Consider the following 21,562-nt stretch of genomic DNA (forward strand, 5'->3'; position numbering starts at 1 on the left):
CCCGACGCCGGACGGTTACGTAGTTGCAGCATAGCAAAGGCGAAAGGGGAACGTGACCGCCTTTTGCCAATTTTTTTTTCGCCTCCAGTGCCGATTCCCTGGGCATCATGCACTTGCCCACCTAAAACCTACTAGTTATGATGATGGTGATGATGACGGTGCTATAAGCACCTCGTTGGCGCATGCAAGCCTAACCTTACCCTGGCGCTGCCCGCGGCTTGCTGGGCGATTCGATTCAAAGGCTGATCTTCAGGTTTTTACACATATACCAAGCCTGCACGACTTGTCCCGTGGAGCTATACCTGTATTGCTGTAATCAATGGATTTGGTGATATTGGCTGTGTGGTGTCTCAAAAACCGATGTGAACCATATTCCCACAGCAGAACAGCAGAACAGCACGATGCACAAGGCAATGCGTGCCTGCTCAGGGCCGGAGCAATTAGAATTTCAATATAGATGGCTCCGTTCACAGCGGCCTCGAGCACCCCTGCAGCTGATTATGCGGCATTCCGAACCTGACCTCCGATGTCTGCTTGCTCATGGGCTTCTTCACCGTTATCAGCAGGGAAATTTCGGCGTCTGTTGGATCGGTACGGTACGTTGGTTGTTAGCGGATGGTGCCGAGGTCCATTTGTCTGCCCACTAACTATGCCCGCTGCGGCAGTTAACTAGTAACTAGCTAACTAACTACCGTTGCCGCCCGCTTAAGCTACGCGCGCTTACTCCGAAACTTCGAAAGGAACGTAGTAGGACCTCTTGTGTTTAGTGATGCTAGTATTTATCTACATCCGTTTCTTTTCTTGTTCTGTCAGTGCGAGTTCTGTTTCCGGCTGGGGAACACAATATGCCTATTGATCGCACAGCATTCCGGAATGTCCACTTCTTCGACGCGTCGACAGGTCAACCCTTTGGCGGATGCTACCAAGCGGGCTCATTGACCGAACAGAATATTCTCTGGATCCTTGAAAATATCCTGCTTGTTTCTGAAGCTCCCTGGACCATCCAATGCAGACGCTCTGGTCGTATAATCGCTTCTACAAATAATACCCTCTAGGCTCTTCTTACGCAGAGCGTCCGATTTTTTATACTGAATTATACCTTATCATGTTACAAATGCCGCAAAGATGTAGTTGATCATGTGGCCAAAGGTGGCTTTCTCGTTCCTTGTGTCTTCTTATATGTACAGTGTGATGATGACATTGAAGATATAGTGATATATAACGTATCCATCCGCCGGCTTCACAATAGAATTTACGAGACAGATATAAATAACTATGAAAATAGACGGAGAAAAGTATGAAGAAAAATAGCAAGATTAAGAAGAAAGGAAACAGGGGACATATATAAAAGGATATCACGTACTCCCTCCCGTTTCCTCTCCGGTTCCTTCCAGTATCAAACATGACCCATAACAGCACCCCAAAACGTATCAATTAATATTAATCAACCAAAATCAAACCGGCAACTCCCCACCCCCGCCCCTCCTCCCGCCCGCCGTCCCGATAAACACCAATACCCTTTTCAACGACGGTCCCACCACCGGGACAGACCCCACAAACCCACTCAAGGTAACCAAAAAGTCCCCAAATAGCACGAAGAGACCGTACAGCTCGACGCAGAAGCCGATCAGCGGCCAACGGAAGAGGATTAGAAGGATTCCTAGCGCGAAGGTTATGGTTCCTGTGATCTTTTGGCGGCGGGCAAAGAAGGAGAGGGTTTTGGAAGGGCCGAGGATAAGGGGGAGGCCGATTAGGAAGAGGATCTGTTGGGGTTGGTTAGAAGTGCTGCTGGAGGTACGTAGGTATGTTTTGTTCTTCTAATCTTTGGAAATGGGACAGTAGAGAGAGCGGTACTTACGTTTCCCATTGCCAGGCTGAAAGAGTCAATAGTTAGTGATGGTTTTCAATTCTGTAGGTACGTGCGTATGGGAAAGGGGACATACAGTGACCGATCAAAAAACATCATAATGCCCAAAAAGAGGAATAATGCCCCTACATATATAAAATCGATCAGAGACAATAGGTCAAACGCTAGCCTCCAGCTTTTCACTTCGTGTTTCGCTGCGAATGCGAAAAATCCATAACGGATCTACAGCCGCCAATTGCCAATCGCAAGGGACGGCGAGCGCAGGGCAACGGGGGAGGTTGTAGATATGCCTCACATACCGCCAGAACAAAACACAACCCCGAACTCTGTTAAAAAGGTATTATGTTAGCAATGTGTAGCGCATGCGATTTTTCCAGACCTGCAAAGTGGAGAACAAAATCTGCCCTGCTGCGGAACACAATGGGCCCAGCATCCGCGGGCGCATATTGCAAGCACATGTTTTTAAATTCGCAGCTCCCTCTACAAGCATCATATTATGCACCTCCGAATCTTACAAACGTATGTCCAAGGAATACAGCGATTTAACAACAAGTGTACTCACTCTGTATATCTGATAACCACATTGTCGGCATCTTGACGGTCTATAATTCTTATTTCTCTCCAACCCGCGGGGGGTTGTCCTGTTTCTTTCCCCGCTGGGCGCGAGTACTGTGCTCTTACGCTACGGTGTATTCCCAGCTACTCTCCTTCCGGCGCTCGAAACCCTTGAGCTAGTGCTGGTAATGTATGGCACGACGAAGCGCGGGCGAGTATGGCAGGATATGGAGGTTGTCAGGATTGGGCTCGAGGCCTATCGGACTAGGGATGTTCAGGGGATATCTCGTTCCGCGCAGACGTAGATCGGTAGGCAGCTGGGTAGTAGTAGAGATCTTTGGGAAGTATCTGGATGAGATTGGCAGAAATAAGCGGGCAACGCATCGGGAAGTGTATAATATTCACTGCAATTGAATAGGAGAGGGACACGGGGGTTGTCTGTAGAAAGCATACATAACTGTAGGTTATTTTTGAAATAATCTTGCTTTACTTCTATTTTATCTTTTGGCTTTCTGGGGAGAGGATCCCAGACGCGCGGCTGGCAGCGCCGCTAAATGAACTAGAATATTTGCTGGAAACTGATTGGCTGTGGATTGCTGAATACCCGCCCGCCTAAACTAAGCTAACCGCGCCAAAATAAAACCAAACATGTTCCACCAACTTCAATTTTCATTTCCTCGTCTCTTTTTATTTTATTTTTTTCCTCCAACTGGGCTAAACGACAACCACAGCCACTGTCTGGAAGAATTGATTATGAAAAGGAACATATGCCAATGGACCTGTCCGACTCCTTAAGGTAAACATTCACTATGTTCACGTTTTATCGTTTAGAAACTAGCAGACAACCCCCATCATGTTCTGAGCGAAAATACGTGATTGGAACACCCGTTGCATCTAGGCAATAGAATGCCCGCTTCTGTACACTTTCCTCGATTTAAACCCATGTGCCCCATGTTTGTATAGCACCTGCAGACTCATCGCTATCCCGCCTCATGCTTGCCCAATACATCCTCAATCTTCATCCCCATCCCATCCCGATCCCCAAGCCGCTACGACCACAGTTGCTCCTATGCCACTGTAACTGCCATCCCCCATGGGATAGCGGTAACGCGTCGGATTTTCTGCATGTACTATCATTGATATATTGCAGGCGGAGATCAAAAATAAAGGTCACGATTAAGCCGGAGCATCACTATTGAACCCCGTCTCGAAAGGGGTGGGGTGGGCTGCGTGAGGCTTGACTTTGTTGGTCTGACATTTCTTTGTCTGTTCGGATTTTTTCGTGACTGTGGGGTTCAATTGCCCTCTCTCTCTCTATATATGTATAGAAGTCAATATCAATATAAGCTAGAATAATCAGATATTCGCATGTCTCGCGAAGTAAAATATTAGTCAACACGTACCTTTGGGCCCATCCACATATAGATCGCAGAGTCATCGTCATTCAAATATCGAAAAATCTTCATGAATAGCAAAAACAAACCTTCTACTTCAACACAACATGCGCCCCGCGAACCTCCAGATAACTCTCCGCAACCCCCTGTCCCAACGTCCTCACAACCGCAAACACCTCTTTATCATGATATCGCAGCCGCGTCTTAGGATCCGTATATGGTGCGGGCAAGCCTGTGATGTCGCAGTATCTCTTCTGCGAAGATGGGTGCAAAGAAGGCGCAGATTCGATGTTCGTGTAAGTTACTGCTGGACCCATCCCATTTGCCATTCCACTTCCCATTTGGGCTAGAGAGCGGAAGTTCTTCTCCAGCACCAGGGTTGAGAGGCTCTGGGCCGCCTGGGCGATGTTGGGTGGTCGCGAGGCCGCGCCTGCACCTGTTCCAGCGGCTGGTGTCATGGGGGTGCCGTCACCGGTTCCATTCTCCGTTGCAGGGGTTGCGGTGACGGGAGTGCTAGACACGGGGGCGAATGGGGTGGAGGCGCCGGAATTGTTTTGGCTGGCAAGAACGGAGGCTTCCTTGCGCGATGTTTCAGAGAGGATTTGCTTTACATTTTTGTTGCGGCGAGCGGAGGGTTTCCAGTGCGGGTTGCGGAAAGGGCGTGGGAAGCGGCCCATATCGAGCTGGTCAAGGAGTTTTTGGTGGGAGTCATCCGTGGCGGTGGAGACGGGGGGCATGATTGTAGATGAGGATTGAAAAGTATGGACTTGGATAGAGTGGTAAAACAGCGTTATATCGTGGAAAGAATTGAAGATTAGAATGAAGATGAAAGATGAAAGAAAGAGAGGTTATGAGAGAGCTTAGATAAATAGATTGGATGTTTGTCAAGGTTGCAAACATCTGCTTCTATCAAACAATCAAACCATCAACAGTTCAAGACAGACCAGCAAAGGGAGGAGAGAATCGAGACAGCAAATTACAGAATAAGGGACAGCTATATCATTTTAGTTAATCGCTCTCTCTTTTGGCTAGAGGACCACCCTCCTCTAACAAAACCACAGCAACCATGGTACAGTAGATAACCCCTTCTGCCCAGTATCTAATTATATATACGCATCTACTAACTACTCTTCAGGAGAGCCCCCATGAACACCAGCAGAGCCTTCTCCTCTCTCGCATCATCACCAATGTTGTATGTTTCTATGTTACCTTCATACATTGCATGGTCTCCTCACAGGCAGGGCTGGCTGTATTGGTATACGCATAGATCCTAATAATAACATCCAAACTCCAGGAGAAACTCAACGAAGCGATCATGGTATTGAATAAGAACCTTCAGGTCCGTATGTTCATAAAATACCCGTCTTTAACTGTGGGAAAGGATGGGACTAATGCTTGTGGTTGAGTAGGAGGTCAACGTGCAAAACATGAACGTCGAGCTAGTTGCGCAGATGTTTAAGAATTATCAGTCCAATGTGCTTTTCCATCTCGAAGGTGTGTGCATTGCCCCTTACGTTTTTGCACCCTGGAGGATGTTTAGAACTATGCTCGGTTGATTACTCCTCGCTCTGCTAATTAATTGTCTTCTGCGTGAACAGCCACGGAAGAGTTAAGGAACTTGCGGGCTGCTTAGTTGGATGGGCAGTATGAGTTTCTTTCATATTCTTCTGGTTTGGCTATTTATGGTGTATTACTTCTGAATGAATTGATGGGCATCTAGAAATGCGGTAATGATTCAGGGAGAGAGGGATTTTTTTTTTTTTTTTTTTTTTTTTTTTTTTTTTTTTTTTTTTTTTTTTTTTTTTTTCATTTTTTTCATTTCTGTTTAAATATTTAGTTGAATACACTGAATGCATCTAGTTCACACTGTTCACGTTCTGCGTGTATAGGCATAGTGATTTCCTGCGTGGGATATTTAAATTCGGGCGTAGAATGAATGTAGTATCCATTATAATGTCTCTATTTACTGAATAGGTAAATCATTGAAATATCAAAATTGATGTATTTAGTTAGTTAGTATTTCAAAAGAGCGCCATTTTATTCCATAAATATTTCCTGTGGTGCGGCCGAAGAAGAAAGAAAACGCCGCCTCCCAGCTCCAAACCTTCGACTTCAACTTTATTGTCACTTATTCAACTTCATGTCGGCCACTTCAGCTGTTACCATTAAATCTAACTACTGCTAATTCAAAACCACTCCAGTTCAATTCCTAACCATCCTATCTCAAACAATGCGCCCCCACCTCCCATCTCAAAGCTAACTTGAACTGCGCATGAGAGCTCCATCCTCCGCAAATCTCATTCTTCCCTGTCGCCATGACTATAATTTCTACCCGCGCCCTCGTCGCGCCTCGAGCGGCGGCTAACATTTCCCAAAAAAATGACCCAAAACCGCCTCCCAAGCTTTATCCTATCCAAGAGCCGCCGTTCAAGGGCTACATGCCTCCGCAGCCGGAGGGCTACGAACAGAGCCGGGAGACAGCGAGCTCCAGCGCCATCGTGATTGACAACGGTATGCATATCTTGGTTTTTTATTCCCGTATGCACAATCTGGCTTGACCGCTTTACTTATATATACATGGTGTTTCTCTGCCTAGGCTCCTACCTCGTCAAGGCAGGCTGGTCCTTTGACAAATCCCCTCGGTTCATCATCCCGCCCGTCATGGCCAAGTACCGCGATCGCAAGGTTAACCGGACGTGTCACTTTGCGGGATATGATGCCTACGTCGATGCGACCACGCGCGGCCAGGTGCGGAATGCTTTCGACCCGGGAACAAATATCGTTGGCAACTGGGACGTCATGGAAGGCGTGCTGGATTATATATTCCTGAAGCTGGGGGTGGACGGGGCGAATGGCGGTGTTGATAGGCCAATTGTCCTGACAGAGCCTATTGCTAACCTGGGCTACACGAGGAGAAGTATGCCTCATATACTCTTTACATATATATCTACTTCTCATATACGGTCTAACGGGAAATAGTGATGAATGAAATTCTTTTTGAGTGCTACTCTGCCCCCTCAGTCGCCTACGGCATTGACTCTCTCTTCTCATACCGATATAACCGCGGAACGGACGGGCTGGTAATCTCATCCTCTCACTCCTCTACGCACGTCATCCCCGTTGTTAACTCCAAGGCGCTCTTGTCGAATTCCTCACGGTTGAATTGGGGCGGCCAACAAGCAGCCGAGTTCATGATGAAGTTATTAAAACTGAAATACCCTACCTTCCCTGACCGCATGACGGAGCATCAAATGACACAACTGGTCCATGAACACTGCTATGTTTCGACTGACTACGACCGCGAGGTATCGGGATATCTTGATTGGACAGGTTTGGAGGAGCGCGACCGTGTCATCCAATACCCGTTTACAGAACATGTTGTCGTGGAGAAGACGGAAGAAGAGCTGGCGAGAATTGCAGAAAGGAAAAAAGAAAGCGGCAGACGGCTACAGGAACAAGCTGCGAAGATGCGGCTGGAAAAACTAATGAAAAAGGAGCAAGAATTGGAGTATTACAAGGACCTACAGCAGGGACTAGCATCCGAATCAAAGAAAGAAGTCAAGCGCATCCTCGATGCGGAAGATATGAAGGACGAAGCACATCTGGAGCGCACAATACGCGATCTCGAGAAGTCCATTAAGAAATCCCGCAATAAGGATCTGGGAAATGAGGAAACAGAGGAACAGGAGGAAGCCACCTTCCCATTATTGGATATCCCCGACGAAGAGCTAGATGAGGCCGGTTTAAAGGAGAAGCGCCACCAACGACTCATGAAATCGAACATCGAAGCGCGACAACGTGCCAAGGCGGAGAAGGAGATGGAGAAGGCCCGGGTGGCTGAGGAAGAGCGGCTGGATAATGAAAAGCGTGAAAATAATTTTGAAGAGTGGATTGAGGAGCGGAGGCAAGCTCGCGAGGTATGTACCTTACCCCTAGGGGCGGGGAAGAGGTCCCCTACCCCACCTGTATAGAGCCAAAACGGCATATTAATTTCTAACCGTATAGGCCCTTCTCCAAAAACTGAAAGAGAGAGAGCGCCTAAAAGCCGACCTAGGCAACCGCAAATCCCTTGCAAGCCAAATGCGCATGAAAACCCTCGCAAACCTCGCCTCCGACACACCCACCAAGAAACGTCGGCGAGGTGCAGACGACGACACCTTCGGTGCCAATGACGACGACTGGCGCGTCTATCGCACCGTCGCCACGGGCCCGGACGCAGCAGGCGCCGCCTCCGACGATGACGACAACGACGAAATGGACATCCCCAACCAACTCCGCGCGATCGAACAGCAGCTCCTGGAGCATGACCCGCACTTCACGGAGAATCACACCCTGGACGCCCAGTCGGATTGGACCAAGAGTCTGATCCACATGTTCCTACGGGGTCCCTGGCCGTTTGATCCGGAAAGCACGCGCGAGGCGCACCAGCTCCATCTAAACGTGGAGCGCATACGGGTGCCCGAAGTCCTGTTCCAGCCATCGGCGATTGCTGGGCTGGACCAAGCGGGTCTCGTGGAAATTGCGGCGGATATTGTTAACCAGCAGCGGTTTTCGGCGGGGGAGGAGCGGGCAAAGTTGTTGAGGGATGTGTTTATTACGGGGGGTAATTCGCTGTTTAAAGGGTTTGAGGAGAGGTTTGCGGCGGAGTTTCGGACGGTGTTACCGGTGGAGATGGGGTCGGTGTTGAATGTTAGGAAAGCGGGGGATTCGATGTTGGATGCTTGGAGGGGTGCAGCGGAGTGGGCTGGTGGTAGCGAGTTCCAGAGTGCGGCGGTTAGTAGGCAGGAATGGTTGGAGAAAGGGGGAGATTATATTAAGGTATGTCTTTCGTCATTTCCATCTTTGCATTTGTTTAAGCTGTTGTTCTATATGGTTGAATTTGCTAATGGTGCTTGATGTGATAGGAACACAATTTGGGAAATGCAGGGTATGCGTAGGTATGTTAATTCATCTTGTGCAAATGTGGTTTGATATCGGGATGGGATTTGGAGTATGGGACGGGATGGCATGGGATTTAAAATTCGGGTGCTAACTATAAGAATGGGATTTGACGACTTTTACCTTAGTTAACTATCCTCTACTATGTCCATTTCTTGGAGGCTGAATAGATAAATTAACGGCTGCCCGTGTTCCTTGCATGATAAGTCCTGCTCATGAAAACCGGGACATTCCATTCTCACTCAAGTCACAAAAGAGACGACGAAAAGAGGTAAAAAATCAAGTAGTGAAAATTTGTAAAGTTTTGGTCAACTCCCCCGCGCGCCACGATCAACAAGCTATATATAGAGCGCTCTCCTTTCGCTACTAACTAGCATCCCCTCGCAAAACTGAGTTCATTTGGGTCTCTCTAGATCGGATCGAAAAGCAAGAAATGCCTCCTACACCAAAAATTAAGGTACAAATCACAAAATTTCACGTTTAGGAAATACCAAGAGATATTTTTTTAAAAGAAAAAGGTAGAAAGGAAGACAAGAAATAAACTAATAAAGCTAGTGACAAAAGAAACATAACATAATGCCCTCCAAACGCCGCAGCAGACGCCAAGCTCCCTCCCACGCACTCCAGAAGTCATGGCTCTCAAGAGCTCGAGCCGGCGTTAGAGCCGGAGAGCAGATCAAACGCGGGATGCTCAGATCCAATAGATAGATACATACGTGCACAAGTACTTACAACAGACAGGCTAGGCGAAAGGAAATGGAACAAACACCTGCGCAACAGGAGAAGGAAACCAGCCAGAACAGGGAAACAGAATTATCGGGGTGAAGCGATTACATATGGAGGGTAAGAAGGTAGGGGTGGAGAACGCTGAACAGGAACGGATATACCAGATTCCACTGGGTGTTAGCAGGAAGGGGATAGCCGGTAGTACCAAAATATAAGTAAAGGAGAAAATGAACAATGAAAACGAGCCGGGATGGATATGTTGTGTGCCAGACAAGGATGAGATGGGACACGCGATAGGATAAATTTGATTGGACAAACCAGACGTGAGGAAAAGAATAAGGAAAAACAAATATACCTCCAAACGCCAAAGAGGGATTACAGGACAAGTATTAGGCCAGGAGATTTGAAACGGGATGGGTATGGGTATGGGCATGGGCAGGTGGGCAGGGTTGTGTTGGGGATACCATGCCACATTTGTGATATACACAAAACGGGAGAAGGGGAAAAGAGAAATGGATCCCGCCTGATCTCCAAATTTACCGTGCTGCCACAGCGACCACATCACAGTTACGGCCATGGTCACGACGTGACATCCCCCTTAACACCATCCCCAATGCCAACGCCCATCCCCACATCCGGCAACCCATCAAACCGCATCCTCTTTGACGGCGAATCTGCCTCCGGATTTACATTCATATTCCCATTATTCACGTTCACATTCGCGCCGCCGACATTGGCATTATTGCCCGCAGTGTTATCGTTGGTATTATTCCCTAAAAACGCGGCCTCCTCATGCTGGTGTTTCCGCATTCCAAGCCCAGCCACGGCAATGCGGTTCAACGCGTTAACCTCCGCCTGGTCGCCCCCACCTGCCCCTGCACTGCCAGCAGTGGTGGTAGCAACGTTTCCAGCGGCACCGGCGGCGGAGGTAGTAGCGGCGTTAATGGCAGGTGCGGGCGGATCGCTCCGCGGCTGGGACAGGTCAATGTTCCCCGGTAGCTCGGGGACTTCGTTTTGTGAATCGATGAGACGCGATTGGAGGGAGATGATGTATTCGCGCAACTGATAGTTTTCGGCCTGGATGGCCTTGTAGTTTTCGACGAGAAGGTCGTAGTCCTTTACTTGTTCTTCGAGTTTGCGGATGTAGCCTTCCTTGCGCTGGCGGAAAGCTCTCTATGGATTGTTTACGTTACGTGTTAGAAGTCGCGTCGGCAAGTGGCGCAGAGGGGTAGGATAGGGTAAGATGATGGGTGTGAAGTACATACCTGGGCAGCCCGATTTTGCGCGGCGCGTTTGGAGGTGGACAGTTCGCGTTTGCCATAAGTTTTACGCCCGTCCGTATGATCTTCCATGGGGATGTCGGGCCCGGGTGCTTGACCCTGAGCCGTGGGCGGCGCAGCAGTCGGAGGGATCATGGCAGAGGGGCCAGCGATGGCGGGGTCGATGGTGATGTTTGCGGCGTTGGCGTTACTTGTGTTTGTTTGGTCGCGCGGGGAGGCGGCCGATGCGCCGGGGGTTGGACGGGGCGGAGGAGGAGCGTGGTGGGCGTGAGAATGGGGGTGAGGGTGGGATTGATGGAGGTGTTGGGCTTGGGCAGCCAGGAGCTGGTCGTGGAGGACTGGTATCATAGCTGTTAGCTATGGAGTACTTTTTTATATAGATGAAAGACGGAAGCTCACCCTGATCAGCATGGTCCTGTGAGGGCAATTTAATTAATAAAATGTCCGGAAAACAATTGCACCAGTGGACAGGGAAAGGAGAGGACTCATACCTGGACTTGGTTCTTGAGGTCTTGCATTTGGGGATGGGGCGCTGGAGCTAGCGCGTGCTGCAGGGTCATAATCAAGTCGAGGAGATCTCTCGAGATACTTTTTGCTCTGGAGGATCTTGGTGGGTGGCGAATGGAGGAGGCAGAGGCGATGAGTAAGGTGTTATTTAATCGGCGGGCGGAGGCGTAGTCAGCAACGGGGCTACGGGAGGAGGTTGTAGGCGGGCCCTGTCCCTGTGTATGTCTGCGTGTGTTTGCAAATAGCCCACCTGGAAGCACAATATCCTACTATCGATCGATGAACAAGCCAATATGCGGATATCAACCTCGCTGTCGCTGTCATCAAGGCCGAGTCGAGCCAGTTGTATAGAAGAAGAAGAATACGGATCAGTCAGCAGCGGATGAATCATTGGATTATTAAGAAGTCGCCAAATCGGGAGCGGGAGGCTTACTCAGCAGCCGGCAGCTGACAAATCAGAGCCTCCGGGCTCCGAAGCTCCGAACATCTATTTACACCGTAACGGACTAATCTTGGTGGGAAATTCTGTTAACTAATAATATACTCCGTACTACAAGCATCAAATGCTCGCTTACGCTCGCTTTGCTGCTTGCGCAGCCCCCTCTACCACTTCCACTCTCTACCCCTACCCCCCTCTTACCCTACCACCCCTTACCACCCCTACCCCCTCTACCACCACCACCCACCGCCTCTACCGCCCCGCAGCTCCCTCTACCACTTCCACCCCCTATCTCTATTCACTCTTACCACCTCTTCCACCCCTTTCACTCTCTACCTCCTCTACCACCACCACCACCTCTACCGCCCCGCAGCTCTCTCTACCACTTTCACCCTCTATCTCTACTCACTCTTACCACCTCTTTCACCCCTTTCACTCTCTATCACCAACATCATCACCTCTACTTCTTCTACTACTCTCTTTCACTCTGTATCATCTCTATCACTATTATCAGATTAATCAGAGCTGTACAGACTGCAGAGTCAGCTATTCAATCTCATTCATGAATTCAAAGAGATGCACATGACATCATATGAGACTTTATTACAGAGTACTTAGCAGTAACTATATACTATAAACACAGAGATCAAAATGTGGTAGAGATAGTAAGAGAGAAATAGAGATAGTGAAAGTGATAGAAGAGACTGCAGAGCAGTAGAGATAGCAGTGATAATAGAGAGACTAGAGAGTGAAAAAGGTAATAGAGAGAGGTGATAGAGAGAGGTGATAGAGGCAGTGATGGTGATAGAGATGGTAGAAGTGAGAGAGGTGATAGAGATGGTAAGAGAGAAGTAGAATGATAAGATGAGAGTAGAGATAGAGAGTGGAAGTGATAGAGAGTGCTGTGAGGCGGTAGAGGCAGTGATGGTGATAGAGAGAGTAGAGGTGGAAGGGGTGGTAGAGGTAGAGGTGGTAGAAGTGGTAAAAGAGAGTGAGTGGTAAGATGGGGGGTAGAGGTATGGAGTGGAAGTGATAGGGGGTGCTGTGGGGCGGTAGAGGCGGTAGTAGGGGTGGTGGTCGGAGCAATTGCTAGGACAATGCCACTGAGCAGGCGCCACTACGGATTTTTGATGGGGGCACGTGAGCTCACGTTACAGCGTTTTTTGTTAATGATTAAGTTACCACCTACGGAGTACTATTGGGTAGGGCCGCAAGTACCCACGTTGGGAGAGTCGCGGCTAGTCCCAACTAAAATATCCCCCGGTTGTCGGGCCAGCCATCAACAAACTTCAAACTTCAACCTCCAGCCAAATCCTTCGCTGGACAATCATCCTGCAACTCTAGGAATCATCTTTTGCCTCCAGGGTCAATAAGCATGGACAGACGAGCAAATGAAACACCCATGGACTTCGAATGGCAGAGCCGTACCACTGGAGATACCAAATCTCCATTCTACCAGCTCGCATTGGAGCATCAGAATCGAACCAAGGACAAGAAACGTGAGCTTACTGATGTTGAAATGGCTTCAAACTTACGCATATTATTCCGTTTACTAACTGTGGTTGCTTGACTGTTAAAGGTCCTTATAGCCTTTTCGATTCACCGGCAAAGTCGTCAACTCCGGCCCTGCGTGAGCCATCCTCCCAGCCCTTCCTTTTCTCTCAACCGCCCGCTTCGTCCACCACAGGGCCCCGCAGCTCTCCATTTATGACCCCTCGCCATAAGGCGGACGTCGACTTTTCATCTGGTCCGGAAAACCTTTCTTCTCCAGAGAATGCAGATAATGATGAAACGCCCGAAAAGGGAGGCAGAGCAGACACGAGGAATTCTCTGTTTAATTTCTACGGACGGTTCGCACCCAGCCCAGGACGGGGTGAGATCCCGAAATCCAAGTACTCGAACGTCCTTGTTACCAGGGTCCATAAAAAGCGACGTCGAGACCGTGAAATCGATAGGAAGCGACAAAGGGCCAGTGATGAAAGCGCCAACAACGAACCTAGTAACAGCGAAGACGCGGCGCATTCCCGGACACCCAAGCAAAACGTCCCTCAGGGGCTTGAATTCGCTTTCTTTTCTCGCCTCTTCACTTTCCTAGAATCACATCCGCACATACCTCGCATTCTTTCATACTACGCTCAGTTTATGTTCAATCTTGTCCTCGCCTTACTAACGCTCTACATCATTATCGCGTTCCTACTTGCGATTCAGGCAGACGTCGACCGGGAGAGCGAAAAGGTGTCCGCCGATATTCTTGCTGATATGGCTGTTTGCGCGAAAAACTATATGGAAAATCGATGCGGCGGCGAAGATGGACGGAGATTACCTGCTTTGGAGGCCATCTGTGAGAACTGGGAGAGATGCATGAACCGTGACCCTGCCAAAGTGGGGAGAGCCAAAGTCTCCGCGCAGACTCTGGCGGAAATTTTCAACGGTTTTATCGAGCCGATAAGTTTTAAAACTATGGTATGAAACATATTTCCTACAACTAGACTGGTTATATTTTTACTTCTGCTAAACGAGGATTCACAGTTTTTCTTCATCGCCTCGATAACGTCGTGTTTCGCCGTTTCAAATTTAACCTTTTCCTTCTTTCGCAACAAGTCAAATAACCCCCCTTCCCCGACGTCGCATCCATACATGCCCTATCCATCCCAATCAATGCACCAACAGCAGTCGCACATCCCCTATTCTTCCGGACTTCCATCATATGGGCATGGCCACTATTTCGATCCCCCGTCCAACCACGCTTTTAATCAAGATGCCAACATAAGTCATCGAAAACCAAAGAAAAATCAAGACGACTGGCAGCCGAGGCGACTTGCTCTGCATTCCACTTCAGAGCACGGGGATCGCGATGATCCTAAAACGCCAAGTCCCGTCAAACGTGAGAGAACTTTTGCTTGAAATCGATACAACACGCGTTCATGGGAGACAGTGATCTTATTCAGGCACCACGAAATCGCGCACCCTATAAGCACATCTTCTATCCTTGCCAGTACACTCTACTTGTCATGACTCTCCACTTCTCCGTAGTCCTCATAGCCACACCAATTTCTCATTTGAATGGGTTGAGCGCCCGGGTAACCGCCCCTTGCCAATATGTGGCGAATACATGGGCGCTGTGCAGGAGATGTGGCTCGCTCTCTCTCTCCCACTTTAAAATCTGCTGAGCTACTACACAAGCCAACGAAAACCCGGATATTTTCTATTCTTCTTAACTATATCATTAATATTTGGCATCAGCAAAAGTCCCTTTGGTCGCCGGAGTCAGCTTTGGAGTAGCAAGCTATAACCATTGCTTGGGGCTATCCTAAGTGGAAACCTGATCTACCCCAAGCGGAACCGAACGCGGCATAAGGGTAAGTTAAATCATTCGCTATTCAGGGGCAGTCCCAACCCCGAAGGGGGTTTCTAGTTCATGGTATTTTGCCTTATCATCATTCCATAGTGTATTACATTCAAATCGAGCCCGTGATTGTGTTTTCTAGTATTCTAGAGTGACGCAGATGAGTCCTTAACTATCCTTTGCGAGGTCAAAAGTAATGCATCACTCATATTTTTCCTCCTATAGCTTTTTACCATTGAACAACCAACAGACCCAAAAAGGATATCAAATCAAATCAAATTGCATTTTTTTTTTTTTGAACATGTGAGAGAAGCCCTATTCTCCTAGTCCCATTGAGCACTAAATTGCAATGCTTATTGAACATTGGTCGCTTGTGTTCATTTTCCCCCCGACCATAACGTCTGAACCATTTACCTGTTGGAGATGGCCTTGGTAGCAGGAACATGCAGATTGAAATTTCAAATGCGGGATACAAGAGCGAACCAAAAGGACCTGGCTTAAATTTATGTTGGCCCTAGGCAACGCAGTAGAAAATAGGAGTGGCCCATGCTAAAGCATTTCGCGAAGAACCCAGCGGGAAGAGAGCGTTAGCAGCCGTCGAATTGATCAAAAAAAATAACGCCGAGGATGATAGCTGTGAATGCACATCCCAGACTGTTCGTATTGGTTGGAAACGCAAGCTGCTTTGCGTCTGAAGCTTTCTAAAAGAGTTGGAAAAAGGAAGTGCACGGTCTCGGGCGAAGGCCCAACTTTGCCGTGATGCAGCCACAAGCTATCAATTCTACAGAAGCTACCTATATTTGATTTGAATTGCATGGCCTTACCAAGCTCAAACCCATCCAATACTGAAGGGATGTCAAAACCACCATGAAGCCAAGAGCGGTCTTTCCTAGAGCATTATGAATCAACAGCAGCACAGACCTAAGCCATCGGCTACTCAAAGGAGTGTCCATCTAGGCTCTAATCTCCTGATTCATTGAAGTCACTATCACACAAACTGTGATAAACTCAAAGATCCAACATGCTTCTGAGAAATAGATCCCAGAATGCCACAAGGAACTGCTTTTGCTGCATTGCTTGCCTTCTCACTCATATGAGCATATGAATCCATCTCTCCAATTGTCCATATTGGGGGTAGCCCGCAAGCATCAAGGCCCAACCAGTAGGCCAAGCTGAGAGATTTTCCTCATGAGTAAACACATAGCTTCCAGAATTCAATCCCTGTGCAGTTCTGGATTTCCCAACCGGCAAGGCAATTATGGTGGCTATGACCAGTGTGAATTTGGCCATGATGACACCAGTTTGGATTCTGTGCATGATATTTGAACGAATGTGGCCACAATTGCATGGGTTATCACACATCCCACAAAAACTCCATACACAGCTGGTGAGGACGCCGACCATTCATATGCAATGGAAGGAATGGACAAGAGCATCAGAGCGAACCCATCTGTGCATTGTCAGTAGGAACCAAATGCATAGAAGGGTCTGATGGGAGATAAGGATTCATACAAGTCAATGGAACATATCTCCTCAATGAGACCAATGGTATTGCTGTATCCAACAAGGAAGCTGGGTGGCTTTCTAAACTTTTCCGGCTCGAGATAGTGTGTCCACCAATATAGACCACCAGATGTGGGAAGAGACGATGCAAGATCGGACTGGAAAATATGTTATAGGTAGCGCACGGCAGCATAGATGTTGACTTACAATCGCAAGCCCAACAACAAAAATAAAGCCACTCGCCCTGAAAGATCATAGCACCGAGTTGTGAACTGGCGCATGTTCAACTTTCTCACCGAGTTTATATCTGCAAAGCACCCAAACCATACCCACAGGTCCGGCAGGGAGTGAGAAAGATAATGCGGCTACAATCGATGGCACAAGGCCAATGATGCTAAATGCAATAGCAAATGTTTTGAATTGAGGAATAATGACATCGAAGTTCCTGTTTAGAGCCCATCGTAGCTAGTTAAGAGCCGACATGTCAGTTTGATGACGGCAGGAAAAAATCCCCAGGAAGACAGGAGGATATCACAGAGGCCGAGAAGCTCCGCATCCACACGGTTCCGCAAGTTCTGAGTCATTGCGAATCATCAGGTAATCATCATATCCTCGAACCCCCCGTACGGGCAGTGCAGGCTACTTGTTATGTATGATAGCGGTGTTGACTCCAAGGGGGGAGAAGAAAGAAAAGCAGCAGAAGTAAAGGCAACGGTTAGGAAAAAGAAACAAAGACTATGGACAATTCATAGTCAGAAAGTTTAGACAGTTTAGAAATGTTCCAACAGCAGCAGAAGAATCATTTAATAGAAAAGCTGAGAAAGTGCGGCATGAACTGCCGGGCAGTGTTTCACTCGGGCACATAACTAATAGAGTTACAACCTGGAAATCTCTGCTATAACCGGCGATCATGCAATGACCAATGTCTATTAAAAAGGGGCAGCAACAAGGGTTAACTATGACAAAAGTCTGCTGCGTCGCCGCTTATAGACTGACTCCCTTGCGGCAGGGTATCTGTTCTGTTTGAAAATCTTTCCGATCCCAGGCATCATTGCTCCAATTGCCACTCCATCATTCCAGGAGTGGATGAAGATGATGGTGGATGGGGAGGAGTTGACGAAGCTGGCGGCGGAAGACTGATCCCTAGTGGTTAATTAGCTAGAATCTAGCTGCAGGGGAAACTGCGTTGGCCAAAGCCGACTGAGTTTGACTGAGGATGGGTTTAGAATTAGCGGTTGTCGTCTATTGCCTGAGAGGGGGTGGGAGGTCTGGAGGTTTGCAGATTCCCTTTCGCATTGGCATGGAAACGAGGTCTTGTCCTCCTTGCTCTTCGCTAAGTCGATTGCTCTAGCATCGTATAGTACAATGGGAAACATGGAAATAAAATTTGGCCCCTTTCAGCGTCACTGCCGTCTTGCAGATTGACTGTTAACCTCGAATGACTCTGCTCGCTAGAGATGTTGATCTCTGCAAACATAGGCAGAATTTGGGAGCTAAGTTACACCACAGATTAAAGCTTGATATTCCCACCCCTGCTTAGTTTACTGATTCCGCTTCTCAGGTGTTCAGGATACACTTCTTCAACTAACCGGGGAGACATTTATTAATTATTATAGGGCCCATTCCCGCGTAGCCCTAACCAGTCCATACTGGGCTAGCTCGATCGGCCCGCTGCCGATGACGTAGTTATGTAGCTGAGGATCTGGTCTTGGCACAACGCTAGGCTCGAAACAGGGAATTTGTTGGCAGAGCTCGGGAGCATCAACATCCACAACGTCCACACTCACTTCCCGCCACACATACCACACATCCCTCCCGTTATGAACTTATTACTACAGTAGCCGCATATCTGTGCGGCGTACACTAGCCCCTGGTAGTAGCCCACCATGGGTGCTGGCATTCCTCACCAAAACACGCTGACGGAGAACTTCGAGGTGGATTATGTCGTGCTCTACCGCTTCTCCAAAGTTGGTTCGTGTGAAATATTTCCAGTCTTTACTAGTACAAGATAAACCCCATAGCTGACGGGCGTAGACAAAAATGAAGCTAAGGAGCAGTTCAAGAAGCTCATCCGAGTTCTATCAGATGTCGGGCTGCAGACGGAGGTGCGTCCCGGAACAGACCAGAGCCTTCTGATATTTGTAAAGGCCCAAGAGAAATCCTTGGGTGAAGCTATATATCGATCCAGGTACGCTCCGTTCCGGTCTGATTTATGAACTCATTGTGCGCTTTTTCAAATTAACCTGCCCACACATACATAGGGTACGGGATTGGCTGCATGGTGTGCGCAATTCGCAACCAAATCCCAATGCGAAGGGCTCATATACCCCTGAGACCGACGCAGAACGGCTCCTCATGGTGTACAATATGATCACTGCTCCCAGCAACGAAGGCGGTGCAGGAATAACTCCCAAATACGGCGAGTGGAACCATGTAGACTCATTCTTCCCATTGCACGACAAGCTCCTCAACAAGACGTGGATAAAAGCCTGGACCAGTAAAACATTCCTTACGGCGGATGACCTCGACCAAATCCGGAACCACCACGGTGAAAAGATCGGCTTCTACTTCGCTTTCTTGCAGTCGTATTTTTCATTCCTCGTCTTTCCCGCCGCCTTTGGTGTTGCGTGCTGGGTTCTTCTGGGCAATTTCTCCATCGTCTATGCGATCGTGAACTGTCTGTCATGCGTCCTGTTTGCCGAAATGTGGAAGCGACAGGAAAGAGACCTGCGGATTCGCTGGCAAGTGAAAAATGTTTCCGAAATCCGTACCAAGAGAAGGGAGTTCCAGTATCTTTTGAAATCCGTTGATCCTGCGACTGGAGAGGAATTGCTGCTATTCCCGTCAACCACGCGTCTAGGCAGACAGCTTCTCCAGGCACCCTTTGCAATTGTCGCAGTTCTTGCATTGGGTACTCTAATAGCTACTTGTTTTGCGATTGAGATCTTCATTTCCGAAATTTATGCTGGGCCCTTCAAGTCATATCTCGTCTTCATCCCCACAATCTTGCTCTCTTTATTTGTTCCCACTATCTCCGCCGTTTTAACCAACATCGCGAAGCGTCTCACCGACTACGAGAACTACGAGACGCAGGACAGTTACGACGTGGCGCTAACCCACAAAATCTTCGTTCTGAATTTCATCACATCCTACCTCCCAATCTTCCTCACAGCCTTCGTCTACGTGCCATGCGGCCGAGTGATAGTCCCATATCTCGACGTATTCCACCTGACTGTCAGCCCATTTACAACATCATCGGAGATGGACGAGCTGCAGAAGTCCGCATCGGCCTTTCAGATCAACCCATCCCGACTCCGCAAGCAAGTAATTTACTTCACCGTCACCGCGCAGGTCGTCAACCAGGGCCTCGAGATCGTCCTCCCATATGCCAAACGGAAGCTCATGCGCAAGTACCAAGAATACACTCAAGAAAAAGCCAAATCGACGAAAAGCAGTGGCTCGTCCACGCCTGAAGCAGCTTCCGCTACGCCCGCTGCAGCGATCTTAGAAGACGTCCCCAGCGAATCTGAATTCCTCACCCGCGTCCGCGATGAGGCCTCACTCACTGAATACGATGTCGCCGCTGACTTGCGCGAAATGTGTGTCCAATTCGGCTACCTCTCCCTCTTCTCCGTCATTTGGCCGCTTGTCCCACTCTCCTTCTTGGTAAACAACTGGGTCGAGCTACGCTCTGACCTGGTCAAGATCTGCATAGAATGCCGCCGGCCCGTCCCCTTCCGGTCCGACAGCATCGGCTCCTGGGTGCAGTCGATCGAGTTCCTCGCGTGGCTGGGCAGTATCACGAATGCGGCGTTGGTGTACATGTTCTCCAACGACGGGCTTGGGCCGGATGGCAGCTCCTCACAGATTACCGGGTGGGTGTTACTGCTTGTCATATTCTTCGCGGAGCATATATACCTTATCATACGGCTGGTGGTGCAGGTAGCGATATCCAAGATCGAGACACCGGCCACGCGCCAGGAGCGTGTGGAGCGGTATCTAGTGCGTAAGCAGTATTTCGACGCAACGCCGGCGCGGGAGAAGCAGGATAGTGGGGTGGCGGGTGTGGATACGGAACGCCATGCGCATAGTTCTCAGCATGACAATGGACAGGAGAAGTCGACAGTCACGCGGGAATCACTAGAAGAGGATGCGCGGCGGATGAGTCAGCACGATTCGTCGGTGGGGGATGTGTTCTGGGGCCGTCAGCGGGGTACCTGGGAGGTGAGCGTTGTCGGGGAAGGTATTATTGAGGCGGAGTTGAGCACGGGCGTGGAGGAGAAAAAAGTGCAGTAAGTATTCTTGTTAGGATTGGGGTGTGAATGTTAGGAGGCAAATAGGTTTTTGGAAGATGAGTGAGTGTTGGCACCGATGGATAGGATAGGGCTAGCATTGTTCCTTTGACTTTGATTTTTTTTTTTTTTTTTTTTTTTTTTTTTTTTTTTTTGGTGGGGTTTGGGGGTTGATTTTCGGTTTCTCGAGCATGCAGCATACATGTTGGTTCCGCGAGAGTGCAGAGGTTTCATTTGCACGTCATTCTTTCCTAGTCAGTCTGATGTCTTGATATTCTGCGTTGAGTTCCGCCTTCTTTTTCTTTCCTAGAGTAACATGTAGCTACCATCACATATCATTCGTGGATCAGAAAGCGCAGAGATCAAAAAAAAAAAAAAAAAAAAAGAGAGAAGAGAGAGAATTATGTGAGGTAAGCAAGAGATTTAATTTCAAAGCAAGGAAAAAGGAATCTTTCTTTAGCATGTCTTGGTTTCGATCCAAGGTCCTCCGGGTTATGAGCCCGGCGCGCTTCCGCTGCGCCAACATGCTCGGCTGGTGATAAAGTGGCGCAGATAGCAGTATACTAACCTACAATACTCCGTACAGCGGTTGGGATGACTCGATGTATTATTAGTCATCTAGTTACTATAGTTATTATATACGGCGTAGGTCAGATGAGAAGATGGTCTGAATGCCAAGACTGACTAAATCATTATAGCACTACGCTGTATACTA

At 48.5% G+C, this 21,562-nt stretch overlaps 9 protein-coding genes and 1 non-coding gene across 12 annotated transcripts; 4 read left to right on the forward strand and 6 right to left on the reverse strand.

The window, feature by feature from the left end:
- Window positions 1-1,454: 1,454 nt before the first annotated feature.
- On the reverse strand, window positions 1,455-1,867 carry BDBG_08724 (Got1 family protein; the record flags this gene model as incomplete). The annotated part of the gene is made up of 2 exons (XM_031723698.1): window positions 1,455-1,763; window positions 1,859-1,867. 2 exons carry the CDS (start codon window positions 1,865-1,867, stop codon window positions 1,455-1,457), a joined length of 318 nt encoding a protein of 105 aa, XP_031580962.1.
- Window positions 1,868-3,598: 1,731 nt separating this feature from the next.
- BDBG_17839 (uncharacterized protein) lies at window positions 3,599-3,888 on the reverse strand (the record flags this gene model as incomplete). The annotated part of the gene is made up of 2 exons (XM_031725473.1): window positions 3,599-3,736; window positions 3,826-3,888. The coding sequence occupies 2 exons, from the start codon at window positions 3,886-3,888 to the stop codon at window positions 3,599-3,601; spliced, it is 201 nt and encodes a 66-aa protein (XP_031580963.1).
- Window positions 3,889-3,908: 20 nt separating this feature from the next.
- BDBG_08725 (chromatin-remodeling complex subunit ies6) lies at window positions 3,909-4,553 on the reverse strand (the record flags this gene model as incomplete). Its single annotated transcript, XM_002620880.1, has 1 exon — window positions 3,909-4,553. The coding sequence occupies one exon, from the start codon at window positions 4,551-4,553 to the stop codon at window positions 3,909-3,911; it is 645 nt and encodes a 214-aa protein (XP_002620926.1).
- Window positions 4,554-4,742: 189 nt separating this feature from the next.
- On the forward strand, window positions 4,743-5,582 carry BDBG_17840 (uncharacterized protein). Its single transcript, XM_031725474.1, has 5 exons — window positions 4,743-4,885; window positions 4,952-5,008; window positions 5,111-5,155; window positions 5,226-5,310; window positions 5,415-5,582. Exons 1-5 carry the CDS (start codon window positions 4,883-4,885, stop codon window positions 5,447-5,449), a joined length of 225 nt encoding a protein of 74 aa, XP_031580964.1. The 5' UTR covers window positions 4,743-4,882; the 3' UTR covers window positions 5,450-5,582.
- Window positions 5,583-5,640: 58 nt separating this feature from the next.
- BDBG_08726 (chromatin remodeling complex subunit) lies at window positions 5,641-12,004 on the forward strand. 3 transcript variants are annotated; one of them, XM_031723699.1, is made up of 6 exons: window positions 5,641-6,327; window positions 6,413-6,733; window positions 6,796-7,733; window positions 7,822-8,634; window positions 8,721-9,211; window positions 9,319-12,004. In XM_031723699.1, the coding sequence occupies exons 1-5, from the start codon at window positions 6,132-6,134 to the stop codon at window positions 8,751-8,753; spliced, it is 2,301 nt and encodes a 766-aa protein (XP_031580965.1). In that variant the 5' UTR covers window positions 5,641-6,131; the 3' UTR covers window positions 8,754-9,211; window positions 9,319-12,004. The 3 variants fall into 3 exon arrangements, with proteins under 3 accessions (XP_031580965.1, XP_031580967.1, XP_031580966.1); XM_031723701.1 differs by having other exon boundaries at window positions 5,893-6,327; window positions 9,310-9,339; XM_031723700.1 differs by having other exon boundaries at window positions 5,893-6,327; window positions 8,721-11,456.
- BDBG_08727 (bZIP transcription factor) lies at window positions 8,834-11,755 on the reverse strand. The gene is made up of 4 exons (XM_031723702.1): window positions 11,252-11,755; window positions 11,160-11,175; window positions 10,746-11,098; window positions 8,834-10,653 (listed from the first exon to the last, which is right to left on the reverse strand). The coding sequence occupies exons 1-4, from the start codon at window positions 11,318-11,320 to the stop codon at window positions 10,060-10,062; spliced, it is 1,032 nt and encodes a 343-aa protein (XP_031580968.1). The 5' UTR covers window positions 11,321-11,755; the 3' UTR covers window positions 8,834-10,059.
- An 899-nt stretch (window positions 12,005-12,903) lies between the features above and the next one.
- Window positions 12,904-18,082, forward strand: BDBG_08728 (nuclear envelope protein Brr6). The gene is made up of 3 exons (XM_002620883.2): window positions 12,904-13,205; window positions 13,286-14,169; window positions 14,236-18,082. The coding sequence occupies exons 1-3, from the start codon at window positions 13,082-13,084 to the stop codon at window positions 14,608-14,610; spliced, it is 1,383 nt and encodes a 460-aa protein (XP_002620929.2). The 5' UTR covers window positions 12,904-13,081; the 3' UTR covers window positions 14,611-18,082.
- BDBG_08729 (GABA permease) lies at window positions 15,678-16,455 on the reverse strand. Its single transcript, XM_031723703.1, has one exon. It carries the CDS (start codon window positions 16,412-16,414, stop codon window positions 16,142-16,144), a length of 273 nt encoding a protein of 90 aa, XP_031580969.1. The 5' UTR covers window positions 16,415-16,455; the 3' UTR covers window positions 15,678-16,141.
- A 219-nt stretch (window positions 18,083-18,301) lies between the features above and the next one.
- BDBG_08730 (plasma membrane channel protein) lies at window positions 18,302-21,479 on the forward strand. The gene is made up of 3 exons (XM_002620885.2): window positions 18,302-18,526; window positions 18,590-18,743; window positions 18,817-21,479. Exons 1-3 carry the CDS (start codon window positions 18,442-18,444, stop codon window positions 20,849-20,851), a joined length of 2,274 nt encoding a protein of 757 aa, XP_002620931.1. The 5' UTR covers window positions 18,302-18,441; the 3' UTR covers window positions 20,852-21,479.
- Window positions 21,305-21,376, reverse strand: BDBG_17841. Its single transcript has one exon. It is a non-coding gene; the product is annotated as a tRNA-Met (tRNA).
- Window positions 21,480-21,562: the final 83 nt, after the last annotated feature.

The sequence above is a fragment of the Blastomyces gilchristii genome, assembly GCF_000003855.2.
Source record: "Blastomyces gilchristii SLH14081 genomic scaffold supercont1.27, whole genome shotgun sequence".
Lineage (NCBI taxonomy): Eukaryota > Fungi > Ascomycota > Eurotiomycetes > Onygenales > Ajellomycetaceae > Blastomyces > Blastomyces gilchristii.